This window comes from Colossoma macropomum, unplaced genomic scaffold, assembly GCF_904425465.1.
Source record: "Colossoma macropomum unplaced genomic scaffold, Colossoma_macropomum, whole genome shotgun sequence".
NCBI lineage: Eukaryota > Metazoa > Chordata > Actinopteri > Characiformes > Serrasalmidae > Colossoma > Colossoma macropomum.
Genome location: NW_023494799.1, coordinates 20171542 through 20185478, shown reverse-complemented (window position 1 = coordinate 20185478; position 13937 = coordinate 20171542). Strand labels below are relative to the sequence as shown.

The 13937-nt window shown below is 38.3% G+C and overlaps 1 protein-coding gene across 1 annotated transcript in view; it reads right to left on the bottom strand.

The window, feature by feature from the left end:
* Window positions 1-13937, bottom strand: part of nav2a (neuron navigator 2a) — a 343940-nt gene that overhangs the window by 69089 nt on the left and 260914 nt on the right. The window contains exons 18-22 of the mRNA XM_036587379.1: window positions 13032-13084; window positions 6962-6985; window positions 4776-4850; window positions 1866-1949; window positions 560-683 (exon numbers count right to left, since the gene is read on the bottom strand). Of these exons, the coding sequence (XP_036443272.1) occupies window positions 560-683; window positions 1866-1949; window positions 4776-4850; window positions 6962-6985; window positions 13032-13084 (360 nt within the window). The remainder of the gene's footprint in view (window positions 1-559; window positions 684-1865; window positions 1950-4775; window positions 4851-6961; window positions 6986-13031; window positions 13085-13937) is intronic.

Genomic DNA, 13937 nt, shown 5'->3' with positions numbered 1-13937 from the left:
ACTGAGCTGTTATAACCTGCAGAACCAAAAATACAAACTGAGCTGCTCGAACCTTTAAGAACCAAAAACGCACATGCTAGACCAAAAACACACAACACACACACACACAAACACACTAAGTCATTAGAACCTGCATAACTACAAAACACAAATCAACCTGCTAGAACCTGCAGAACAGTCATGAACCAAAGGGAGTTTAGAACAGAAAAAATAACACGATAATCATTAAAGGAACAGTTTAACACACACATCATCATCACACACTTTACTCAAGCCTGTTGAAAACAGCGAATCAAACACTGTCAGAAACTTTAGGTGGGCGATACGGCAAAAATCTCATAGAACTTTTCACGTTACACGACATCTGATTCGTTGTAAAAAGAGCCAGTACAGCTACATTTTAAAAAATACTAATAATTTGCCACTAAATCCAGTTAAATGGACTAATTTTTGCTCTCTTTATAATGAAACATGCAGGCATATTGTATTGTGACATAATACGCTTTGATGTGAGTCTGTGATGATTTAGGTATGCTCTCTCTCTCTCTCTCTCTCTCACCTGTGCGTTCAGTTTTGCAGGTGAGTTCAGGTGTGTTGATGACTCCATTAATAGCGGCCTGAGCCACAGCATTCTGTTTCTTCAGCAGCTCGATCGTCTTCCTCAGCTCGTTCAGCTCAGAGTCCTAACAAACACACACGCGCACACGTCAAAAATCTAGAAAAAAAATGATAATGCTAATTTCTGCTGGCAGCCCTATGTGATTTCTAATAGTATGTTAGTGATAAGCTAACACTGGTAAACAAACATATTTTGGCTGTTCTAGATTAAATACAGATCTTTGAAGCTTGCAAAAGTCATTCCATATGTTTTATCTGAAGCTTGTAACAGACTTTATCATATATGTGAGCTTGTACGTATCGGTGTTAAAGTGACTCTTTCAGTAAAGCGTCCTACATAGTGCTTTGAATATTGTGCTTAAGACCTCTACAGAGTCCTGTATACAAAACCATACAGTTACTGAGCACGTTTACATGCACTTAATAATCCGATCATTTTCAGATTTCTGCTGTTATCTGATTATTAAGTGGTTGTGTAAACAGCACACTCTGATTTCTTAGAGCAGATTAAGGTCTATAAATCTGATTAAGAAATCTGATAAAGAGGCTGATTTGAGCTCAGGAATGGGGGTTTCAGTGCATGTAAACCCTCACTCTGATTTCTTTCGTATCTCTCAGTCTGCACATGTGTGAAAACAATCTCCTGTCCCGGAAACAGCGAGCAGCGTTTAACACAGCACCCGCGAGATGCAGCCCAGCACTTTTGGAGTGACACTGAAACCGACTACACTCATTACTCAAGAGCATGAAAAACACACTGAACCAGTTACTGACACAATCTGATTTTCTGCAGTTATTGGATTATTAAGTATAATCACACTGAACCAGTTACTGACACAATCTGATTTTCTGCAGTTATGAGATTATTAAGTATAAACACACTGAACCAGTTACTGAAACAATCTGATTTTCTGCAGTTATAAGATTATTAAGGACAAACACAATGAACCAGTTACTGACACAATCTCATTTTCTGCAGCTATCAGATTACTAAGTGTGAACACACTGAACCAGTTACTGAAACAATCTGATTTTCTGCAGTTATAAGATTATTAAGGACAAACACAATGAACCAGTTACTGACACAATCTGATTTTCTGCAGCTATCAGATTATTAAGTGTGAACACACTGAACCAGTTACTGACACAATCTCATTTTCTGCAGTTATCAGATTATTAAGTGTATGTAAACACATTCAGTGTTTTAGCATTGTAGTGTTTTAGTGATGAAGTGTTGTAGTGTGGACCTTCTGCTCTGCGGTCATGGTGAGGCTCTTCAGTCTGATGGTCATGTTCGCCAGGCTCTGTTCAAACGCTGCCACCAGGTGGGCCTGAAAAACAAGACAGGAAAGAGAAGAAACAGTCAGACGGAGCTTGTGAAAGCATTATGATGTCAGCGAGAGCTGCAGAGTGTGTGGAGATAGCAGCTGGACTGAAGGTCAGCGATGTAATGCTGCTCAAATAACCAGACAAACCGAAACTAATCTGATGCTGTTAACATCAAACCACAGTCTGCTTCCTTCACGGCCTTCTGACCCAAAACGGTCAGTGCATTCAGAGAGTAACACAGAGAACAGAGGAAACACTGTAACAGCCTGGCTATCAAACTAACTCTACACAGAGAGTTACACAGAGTTAACCACCAACATAGCAGGGTCACTAACAGCTTTCACATTCTCAGCAGATCTACTTTTATTTAGTCTGTCATTCTGGGCTTTGATTTTAGTTTAGTTTTACTTAGTTTTAAAGGTCACATTAATAGTTTTAGTTTTTATTTTCCTGAAAAGTAACAATTTTAGTTTTGTTTTTAATTTTCTCAAAAGTAATAGGTCATATATTTGCCACTTTACATGTCAAAACAACGTAATAACAGCACTGAGGGACCACACTGATAAAGGAGAAAGGAGATATAAGGGCAGATACAGCAGTGTGGACATTAAAGGGTCAATAGTATCACAGTGCGTCTCCTAGTATCAGCATGTTTACATTGTTGATTGTTCATGGTTTAAACGCTAACGCAGTACAGCGTGTTTTCTGTAGCGTATGGGTTCAAAATGCTGCTATTATCTGAGTGACAGCGAGCATATTGTGCTTTGCATTAAGATCAGAGCAATAGGAAACTCCAGTGGAATCACAGAGTCATCACTCATCACACAATAACATCCACCCACACTTTAACCACCAGTATCAATATCACTCACAGCGTCACCTCACTGCTGCCTCCGCCCAGAACACGATCTGAGACTTTCCCTGAAATAAACACCAACTAAGCCACACAAACACACTCTCTAGCAGTGACAATACACTGTAGTTTTATATTATTTCTAACTGAAACAAGTGCAGAAACTGTGTGTAAAGTGGAGATCTTTCAATCCAGACCACATCAGTGTCTGTATGAAGAAGAGCTACTCTGGTAACACTGTAATAGAATAGTATAATTACAGGCCCCTATGAATAACAACACAGTCATTATCTCTTAACTATATAATTGTTACTTGTGCATTAGTAAGCGCTTCCATTTTAATTATTAACTGTTTACATACAGATAAATAAAGCACTGTAAATGCTGCTCATAAATGTATGACATTTATGTGCAATAAATAATATGATACATCCTTGATGATATGATATGCATTATACACACAGCTATAGGTTCCACTTAATAATTATTAATATCATTAACAGGACGTGGACAATTCATTCAAAATTATTGTGAAATGTTTTTATGCAACTAAGTAAATGCAAATTCAAAATAACTACTGATAACTGGTATGTCACTCAGTACATGGTTATTAATTCAAATGGTACATGTTATTGAAGCAAATGTGACTACATAATTATTAACAGTCATTAAAATTATTTGGGCCTGTTATTATTAAAGTATTATTGATAATTTATTATGATTTGAATTTCAAAGAAATATTTTTCTGTGTTTTGCAGAAAGAAAAAACATTTTGCATTTGTGCAATTCATGCCATTTTTTGACAGAAAAAAGGCAGAAGCATAGACTTAAACCTGTCCAAACTGAAAATTAAATATATAGTCATTGCAATGAAGGTTTTATGGCTCCACTGAGAAAATTTGGCTGATAAAATCGGTTGACATTAATGTTTCACAGATTTATTTGCATCTGCACACCCTAACAATGCCTTTTAATACATTATATGCAAAAACCTCATTCACAATGTGATACTTATTCAAACAACCCGTACTGTCAGCGCTAAGGGGCGCTAAAACCTCCCCCCATAAAAGGGCTTGCCTAATAGTTACAGTCTTATGCAAAAGTTTGCGCACCTGTGGTCAAATTGCATGTTTGTGTTGATTATCTGAGTGTAAACATCCTCTACAGTAACATACTACCGCACATTTTAATATACAGCTTCTATTTATTTGTATTTAACTTACTGGAACATAAAACATACAATGTGCCATAACTGTTTTTTGCGTGTGTTAAATTCAGCAAATAAACAGCAACTGTGCTTTTAAATGTACAGTACTGTGTCTCTGTAGAGAATGTTTAACTTATTTACACTCAGAAAATCAACACAAACATGTAATTTGACCAGGGGTGCCCAAACTTTTGCACATTACTGCATCTGATACAAGACTTGCTGTTGATTTGAGTTTAAGAATATATACAATTATTAAAACATGACTGGATTTGACAAGTGCCTATCATATCAGTCATTAAAGTACACTTTAAAGGACCAGTTTACCAAAAATCTAATTTACAGTCTTCAACAATGAAGAAGATCGGTGAAGACATTTGGTGTCTAAAGTTTATGGACAATATAGTAAAAGTCTATACCATCAAAACTTCCATTATTGGTTAGCTGTATTCACCTTGCAGCTCCACTGCACGTAGGGTAAGGTGAAACTTCTGCAAATTTATTTTTGGTGAACCTGTCCTTTAAATCTATTGAGGTGTGTTTCATTTTTGGCCATAATAATATTGTTTATCAGACTTTGTAGTTCCATAAAATAAGGACACGTGTCAGAATTTGTATATTTTTCACTTTGACTTTCTATTAAAGAGTTAATTGTAATTATATTTAAATAGTTCCGCACTGAAACTTGAACATACAACAAAACAACCATAATAGTGATTTTTAAGGGTTGAAAAGCAGAATTATCAGTCATACTGTATGTGCACTCACGTTAGCGCTCAGCTGTGTTGTCAGGGCGGAAACCTTTTCCTGAGAAGCGTCCAGCTCTCTGCGCAACTTACGGATCTACAAAAACAGAGAGAAAAGAAGATGAAAAGAGCAGACAGTCATAAAAAGTAGAATAAAGAGACAGGCAGGGGAAGGGGAGGGGCTTTTAAAAACGCTCACCTGTAGCCCAGGTGTGGGGAGGAGAAGAACACTGTGACTTTAAAATCAAAAAGGCAGATTTGCAGGTGTGTGTACAAACACGAACACACAGTCTTTAACCCTTTAAACGGCTCATATGCTGCATTTTTACTTTCTTTCATTTCTATCATGTTTGTATACAAAAACAGTCACATTCATTTTTACACAATCATTTTCAAACCTCTCTTTATCTCATAGCTGTTATTGCTACTGTGCCTTTAATACTGATATATGTTAATGAGCCCTGTTCTAATTGGCTGTGCTGTATTGTTGGCAGTCCGGGCTGAAACACTCTTTATAACTTCAGCGTGAATGGGTGGAGCTAAACTGCTGTAGGTGATGTAACTAAATAGGTAAAAATATGCAAATGCAATGGAGTTTGTAATGTCACAAGAAAATTCATTAAAAATAGGCAGACTCTGCAGCTGAGTTTCCATGTACGCCCTAAAGAAAGTTCTTTATTAAAGACTGTGGTTCTATAATGAACCATGAACACTCAAAGAACCTTTAGCATAATTAAATGGTTCTCTGCACCATGAAACGGATCTTCAGCTTGATGGAGAATGTGATGTATATGGTCTTATATAGCACCAAAAAAGGTTCTTTTATTCTTACAATGTCTGGAAACACTGTTTGTACATGGTTCTTTGCATGGTGAAATGGTTCTACAGATTGATGGAGAATGTGTTCTATACAGCACCAAAAAAAGGTTCTTCTATTGTATACAAGCTTGAATAGCAGCACCCTTTTGGTGCTATATAGAACCATTTTCAAAACAGTTCTATATAGAACCATCTACAGCACGTTCTCCATCCATCTTGAAAAAAACACCATTTTTAAGTGTGTATGCACTGAGAATGTTTCTGAAACTGAACAATGTTTACATACTAGACTAGACTAAATGATGGTTCTTCAAGGGTTCTTTAGTAAAGGAAATGGATTTATATAACTATGAACCTTTTGCATGATTACAGGGTTGTTGTATATGGTTCTATATAGAACCTTTTTGAAAAGGGTTCTATATAGCACCAAAAAGAGTTCCTCTACTGTTATAATGTCAAGCTTGTAATAACAGAAGAACCCTTTAAGCATGCAAATTGTCGCTGTCCAAAAAAAAAGTAATGATTCTACATCATCTGAGCTTTGCAGCTGCCCTTTACATTGTATGAAAATGTCATGATGAATAGACCAACAGAAATGCTCCAAAATTGTTTGCAATAAAAACATTCTACATTAACTTTCTTTGAAAGAAAAGAACGTTTTTGCCCTCTCTTTTTGCCCTTTGGAGATACTTGTTTTCCTTTGGACAGCAACAAAATTGTTCTTTGAGTATTCAAAGTTCTAGACAGGACTACTGTCTTTACTAAAGAACTGTCTTTTTAGGAGTACGCTTCTTAGGTTTATTAAACTCTTTTTCTTGAAAATTTTATTACACACTTCTATAATCTAAGATAGCTCAGCCCCTGAAGTTAATTATTAATAAGCCTTAGTATGTAATGAGTCTGAGATTTTAAGGTGTTAACAATATAAACTGAGTCTGTTCTACAGTTTCTCATTAAGTTGAATGAATAACTGGCTCTGAATGTAGGTACTGTGACATAAACTGAGTCTGTTCTACAGTTTCTCATTAGGTTGAATGAATAACTGACTCTAAATGTAGGTATTGTGACATAAACTGAGTCTGTTCTACAGTTTCTCATTAGGTTGAATGAATAACTGACTCTAAATGCAGGTATTTTATCTGGTAATGTTAGTCTCCGAAGTCTGATCCAGGTTCAGATGTGTTGTGTTTATTGTGGTAAACACAGACGCAGACGGACTCGACTGTAACTGAGGCTGAAACAGGACCTGAGTGAAACCGTCCTCGGTTTGTTTTCACAACACGTCACTGACAACCAGGGAAAACACGCACACGCACACACATGCAAAGAAGGGGGGGCAAGCAAACACAGGATGGAACTGATCTGCACATTAAGTCCTTCATTACTCACCTCTGACTGTGATTTCTCTTCAGTCTGTAAGGAAGAAGAGAAAAGAATGAACAGTCATGTAGTGATTCTGTAAAGATAAACATGTTTAGAGATCATTCATACACTTAACCATCACAGAGACACATTTTATACACTTAAATTGTTTCCACAGACAAAATAAAGTCAGGAAATAAGTCTGAATATGTCCAACATGCTGCATGCCACACATTAGTTTATACACATATTACATTTTTAAAGATAAAGGCAGGTCTTTGCCAGGCAGCTGCACTTTTTTCCAGTATTTTGTCTCCTGTTTGGCTTAATCCTCCAATGCAAAGTCCACACACAGACTGCCACAAACTTGGTCTACTGGCATTTAAAGAGGACCCACTGTGCTCATTTTCAATGTTCGTAATTTTATTTTTATCCAACAGAACAGATTTAGATGCTTCAAAACACATTATTTTCCTGATACTGTTCATCTCTATTCACTCTCTGAAACGCTCTGTTAGAGCTCCTGTGTCTTTAGGCCCTGCCTCCCAATGAGCCCAGTGTGCTCTGATTGGTCAGCTCGCCCACTCTGTTCTGATCGGTTGACCTCCAGAGCGTTTCCCCCCTCCATGTTCCGCCCCTGTCCTGCAGTCTGCAAACAGGCCCTTCTCTCCTGAGCAGCTGTAAACTCCACTGTGGCTGTTTCTCCAGCAGCGTCGGTTGTGCCGCATCAGAGATCATGATCCAGAGTCGGTCCTGAAAGTATGGTCAGTGTCTTCTCCACACGCTACAACACTGAAGACACTGTTCCTCCTCCAGTAGCTGCTGTGCCCTGTGTGAGGGAGTGCAGAGCTCGCCGGTAGGCAGGCACTAAGGACTGTGTTACGAGATTGAGTCATCTTGTATCAAAGGAAAAGGGCTGAAATTCGTTTCAGGCAGCTGAGAAAAGTGGTTTCTGTGGGAGAGTGTTTCTCACTCTGGAGGGAACGCTGAGCTTTGGGACTTTGCAGAACGTTTACATGCACAAAAAGCTACAATATACTGAAGAAAAGAAAAAAACACATTTCAAAATGGTGTTTTTTTTTAAACCTGAGAAAATGGAAACATAGCCAAGTTGCAGAAAAAGAGCACCGTGAATTTTTGATTAGTGAAACTTTCGTACGACATGGAAACCTGTGGAGATCTGAGCACAATCAGCTTCAGTGCATGTAATCAAGCAACTGCCTACCCTCTTAAAAAGATGGTTCTTAAAAGATTCTTTAGTATATATATTGGGCCTCATTCACCAACAGTTCTTAAAAAGAAATTTCTTCTTAAAACCCACTTACGCAGTTTTGAGGAAGATTCTGACATTCACCAATGTTTACTTATTTGGAATTTGTTCTTAGGTAAGAAAAGAATCTACACACACTCAAGAGCTGTCACGCTTCTTGCCACTCATCAGACGGAGCTAGTTCCCTCGCTCGCGTGTTCTGACACGAACTCCATTTCCCAGACTCCTCAGCAAAGTCACATGACTCCAGAGAGATCCTCATCATCGCAATCATCGCTCAAGTTCGCCTGAATACTAATGCTTTGCAGCTGTTTTAGATAGTATTTAAGCCCGGGCTTTAGTTAGAATTTTTGCGAGGTATTGCTTTCTTTACGAAACTACTGAGCGTTTTCTTTCTGATGGTTTTCCTGGTTATGACTTTATTCTTATCGTTTTCTCTGACTCTGTTTTTGGATTTGCCCTTTTGTACTTCTGCCTGGTTATTTGGATTGGTGATTTTGACCCTTCGCTTATTTTGTGGACTTGTTTTGCCCTTGTCTGTTATGGTAGCCATTCTCATCTTGGTGTGTTTTCTGGAACTGGCCCATGCTCGTTATCTGACTACGGTGCTCATCCCTGATTCCCCAAGTAAAGCTTCCTTTTTGTTTTCAAACCGCGAGCGTCTGCTTCCTGTTCAAACATTACAAGAGCACAAAGGTGAGAATAGTTCTATGCTTTAAGAACACGTCATGAATCTGACATAGACTTTTTCTTAGGACCTTTCTCAAGAACACATTTAAGAACAAACTTAGGAAGATATTGGAGAATGAGGCCCAATGGTTCTATACAGAACCTTCTGCATGCTTAAATCGTTTTCTGCATGGTGAAATAGTTCTTCAGATTGATGGAGAATGTGTTCTATACAGCACCAAAAAGTGTTCTTGCTATTGTTCCGATGTCAAGCTTCCAAGAACAGAACCCTTTTTGGTGCTTTGTAGAACCACATACAACACATTCATGGTTCTATACAGAACCACTGTTCAATGCAGACGTTTTGACTGCATTCAGCGGCTTGTGAGCCAACTGCTTAGCTGGTAGGCGGAGTTTGAGGTGGAGCGGTGAGTGCACCGCTCCCCCTACTGACCAAAGTTTATAGCGTTAAGATTACGACCACTGGAAAAAATTAAATGTGAAATAAACAAAACGTCTTCGTGTTTTTAAAGATGGTTTCATGATGTGATTGTTTAGTGAAAAATATCATATTTAAACGCATTATTATTGCAGTGTGTGACATTAGCTGTGTTTTATATTGTTTATTTTGTGGGCGGAGTCCATACTGTAAAACAAAAACACTGTGTAAAGTATCTTTAAATGGCATATCGTATAGCTGCAGCTTTTGTTTATATTAATGTTCATGTAAAATAAGTACATCCACTTTTGTGCTGGATTGCTATACACACATCATTAGTGTTATTGTTATTTTCTATTTTTATTGTCATTACTGGTATTAAAGATGACATTCATAACAGTCTTGGTTAGTAATCCACAAATCAAGCATTGTTAAACTATAAACGCTCAAATTTACACAGTCCTATCAGACGTGAGTTTGATTGTACAGATACAGCAGAAATTAAATCTCAGAGATGAAATTTGTGGGTGCTGATTTTATGATCAGATTTGACCGTACGTAATTTTGATCAAGAAGGGCCAATATCTGTATGTGTTTACAGAGAATAGCTCTCAGCTCTCAGGTCTGACTGTAATACTTAAAAAATTTTTCACACATTAACTGCGAGTAACTGCGACCTGATCAGCTGCTGACAGTTTTTAACTGTAAAAGCATTTAAAAATTATTTAATACTGAATGTTGTGAAAGTATAGCACCGTAATTCTGTCTCTATCCCCCTCTGCTCTCTCTCTGCTGGGCTCGCTTTCTACATCTATCTGTTCTCCTTCTCTCTCTCTGTCTGCTCTGTTCTTACTCTCCCTCTCTGCTGTTCTTTCTCTCTTCTGTGTTCTCTGTCTCTGTCCTCTCTCCCTCTCTCTTCTGTTCTCTCTCTCCTTCTCTTTTCTGTGCTCTTTCTGTTCCTTTCTCACTTTTTTTATCTGTGTTTTCTCTCTCTTTCTCAGTTTTTTCTCATTTTCTCTGTCTTTTCTCTCTCTCTCAGAGTAGGTATGTATTGTTATGTCTGGAACAATGGCATTGACCAGCAACACACACACTCACACACACACACACACACACACACACACACACACACACACACTGCATGTTTAAGCGATAATGTGACTCTGTCTCTTCAGAGCTCCTTCGTCTACTTCTGTTTCTATGTGTGTGTGTTTTGTGCAGTTAAGAAAGCATCAGTTACTAGACACACACACACACACACTCAAACACCATCACTGTTTTGGTGTGTTACCAACACAGCACACTGACACACTCAACACACTCGGTCCCGTCAGACTGTAGGACTGAACCACTACAGGTACATTTAACTACACATCATGAAATAATTATGTTTATAAATATGTAAATACATGCATACAGTGAGACAAATCATGTATTTAAACCAAAGTTTGTGATGATGGTTCAGTTACAGTGAAGCCTGAAGGTTAAATATGATACAGAATATGAAATCTGTGTGAGGTCTTACCGTATTCCTCCATGCACTCACAGCTCCTCCTATAGACAGAGTAGCCATCATCTTCACAATCTCTCTCTCTCTTTTTCTTCTTTTCTTTCTCTCTTTTCTACTTCTCTTTCATTCTTTCATTCTGTTTCTTTTCCTCTTTTCTCCTTTCTCTCTTGCTTCCTTTTCACTCACTGCTTCTCTTTCTCCCTCTTTCCTCTCTCTCTCTCTCTCTCTCTCTGTGTGTGCGTCTTCACTCTTCCACTGCATCCGTAACTGCTCTCTTGCTCGCTCGCTCTCTCTCTTTCCTTCAGCTGAATGGGGACACACCTTTAGCCCCGCCTCCACAGGTGAGTGTACTTGCTTTTTAAAGGGGCGTGGCAGAGCTGGACTCAACCGAAACCACAATTGGCTGAGGGATTTTCCACGTGGGTGTGGCTTAACGTGGGTGGCTGAAGCAGTTTAAAGTGAAAATCTGATGAAAATGGATGGCTAACAAGTAATGGAAATGTATGGCCCACCAATTAGCATGGTGCTAATTGCATGCATAAATCATCACACATGTGTCTCAAACTCTGTGGAGGTGTTTAGTATCTCTAACAGACATGATTATGTGGTATGTGGTTTCTGACACTGTTATCTACCTCTATATATATTATATATACAGCTTTAGATATAAACACATCTACATATAACATATACATATAGAAACCTTTAAAAACTATAAAACTATAAAGTACACAATTGTCAATTACAGTGTATGTCATACATTTTCAGCACTGATTTGGGAGACTTTCATATGTGGTACTGAAATCTGATCCGTATCTGTTCCGTATATGCGGCAGAGCGACTCAGTCTGAACAGCCATATCTGAATTCAAGCGACTTTTATGTGAATCCAACTCAACATTCATCATAATTTTGTGCTGCCGAGACCTTATAAACATCTGGGCTGATGTTTCTGTACAAACTAAATTATAAGATGCTCATCCAAACCACTCTTTGTTCGAAGAGATTCCAAAAGAAATGACAGAATGCAGCTGTAGGAGAACGAAGCCGCAGCATCTACGTTACAAGTCTGAAAGCAAAGTTTACAGAAACCAAGAATGCGAACCAAAGAAGTGGGTATAGCTGAATAATGTGCCCCTTTTACAGCGAGCTCGAGCGCATTCTGGGTGATGAGTCCAGCTGTCAGTCATCAGAACTTCTTATCAGCTCCTGAGACGCTGGAGAAATGAAGTTGAAACCTGTTACTGTTCACTCTATTGATTGATGCCGTCTGGTTGAGCCGTGTGAAGCATCGTTCTTTTATAGGTCAGTTTAGGAGTCTGATCAGTTCAGACTGATTTCGGCCACATTTAAAAGATATTGTAACAGCCTAACAAAAAATCAGATTTGGACCACTTTTATCTGCTTCCTTTACTTGTTAGCCACATTAGTCTCATAGCTCCAGTGCTAAAGCCCATGCCCACATGGGAAATCCCTCAGCCAATTGCGGTTTGGGTTACTGTGCTAATTTGTGGGGTATAAGCGTCCATTGCTTGTTAGCTACATTACCCTCATAGCTTCAGCACTAAAACTAAAGAGGCAAATTTCAGACATCAAACACTTCTCGGCTGATCACCCTTACAAAAACAAAAAAAGTTTATTCAAGCGTGCTATTAGTATACATTTTAAACTAAAAAATAAGTGAGTACGCTTTCAGTATGCTTTCATGTATTTATCTACTTAAGTATACTTGGCTTACACTTACAAGTATACAGAAAAGTTTAAGTACACTACAAGTATACAAGTAGTACACTGATATTAGTATACTTACTACAAATAGTATACTTGGGAAATATACTTGAACTTTACTTAAGTTTACTTAATATAATGAACTTTAAGTATACTTTTTTTGTAAGGGCAGTTACATTTAAGTTAAGTGGGACCTTTTTATCAATTTGTCTCTTTAATATGACCCTTTTATGATGTGGCTTTTCCCGTCTGCAGTAAAACTGTCTGTGGATCTGTCTGTTGCACAGATTTTATTGGTTTGGCATGACAGCTCAGATCTCAGCGTACAGAAGCTCCTTTGTCTCTGCCGAATCTGAGCATGTGAAGCTGATTTCCGTTTGTGTCTTTTTGACATTTTTAGCTTCATAACTTAAAAACACAAGAGTGACCTCACAGAGACATCAGCGGAGGGTAAGGAGGATTTGGGCTGCTGTTAAACTCACCGTTGAGTAGATGGAGGAGGTGCTGGAGACCAAAGAGAGGGAGGAACCATGAACTGGAGGAGAAAAGAGAGAAACGCGATGAATCAGTCTGAAGGTGTTGATTAAACTGCATTAACTGTTAAATATTATAATTAATTATAAACACACTGAATAATGTTCAATAATCAATACAAACAGCATTCAATATTATTCCATATTAATTATAATAATATTTAATAAAGTTTGTGCTCTATTAGTTTTTACTAATAGATTTATGAACAGTACAGTGTGAGGCCACACACACACACACTCAACCCGTACATTAACCTCTACAACCCTCAATTACACTCTTCCCTCGCTTAGGGAAGAGAGTGAGAGAGAGAAAGTGTGTGTGTGTGTGAGTGTGTGAATGTGTGTGTGTGTGTGTGTGTGTGTGTGTTTGTGAGTGTGTGAGAGAGGTGTGGAGTCAAATTACTCCCTACAGTAAATATGACACATTCAACCAACCAAACACACAAATACACACACACACACGGTTGTCTGGAGTGTATGATTAAGCAGCGCCCCCAGAGGGGGAGAAAGAGGAGGAGAAAGAGGAGGAGAGGAAAGGAAAAAAAAGAAAAGGAAAGGTTAGGAGAGGAGAAGAAAAGAAAGCAGAGAAGAACTGAGGAGAGGAAAGGAAAGAAAAGAAATAGAAAGGAAAGGGGAGAAGAAGAGAGGCAAGGAAAAGAAAAGAAATGAGAGGAGAGGAAGTTAAAGAAAAGAAAAGAAAAGAAAAGAACAGGATGGGACAGGACGAGATGGGACAGGAAAGGACAGGAGGATATAGGAAAAGAAAGGATGGGACAAGAAAGGAAAGGAAAGTAAAGGAAACAGAAGGAAAGAGGAGGAAAGAGAAAGAAAGAGCAGGAAAGAATGGGACAGGAA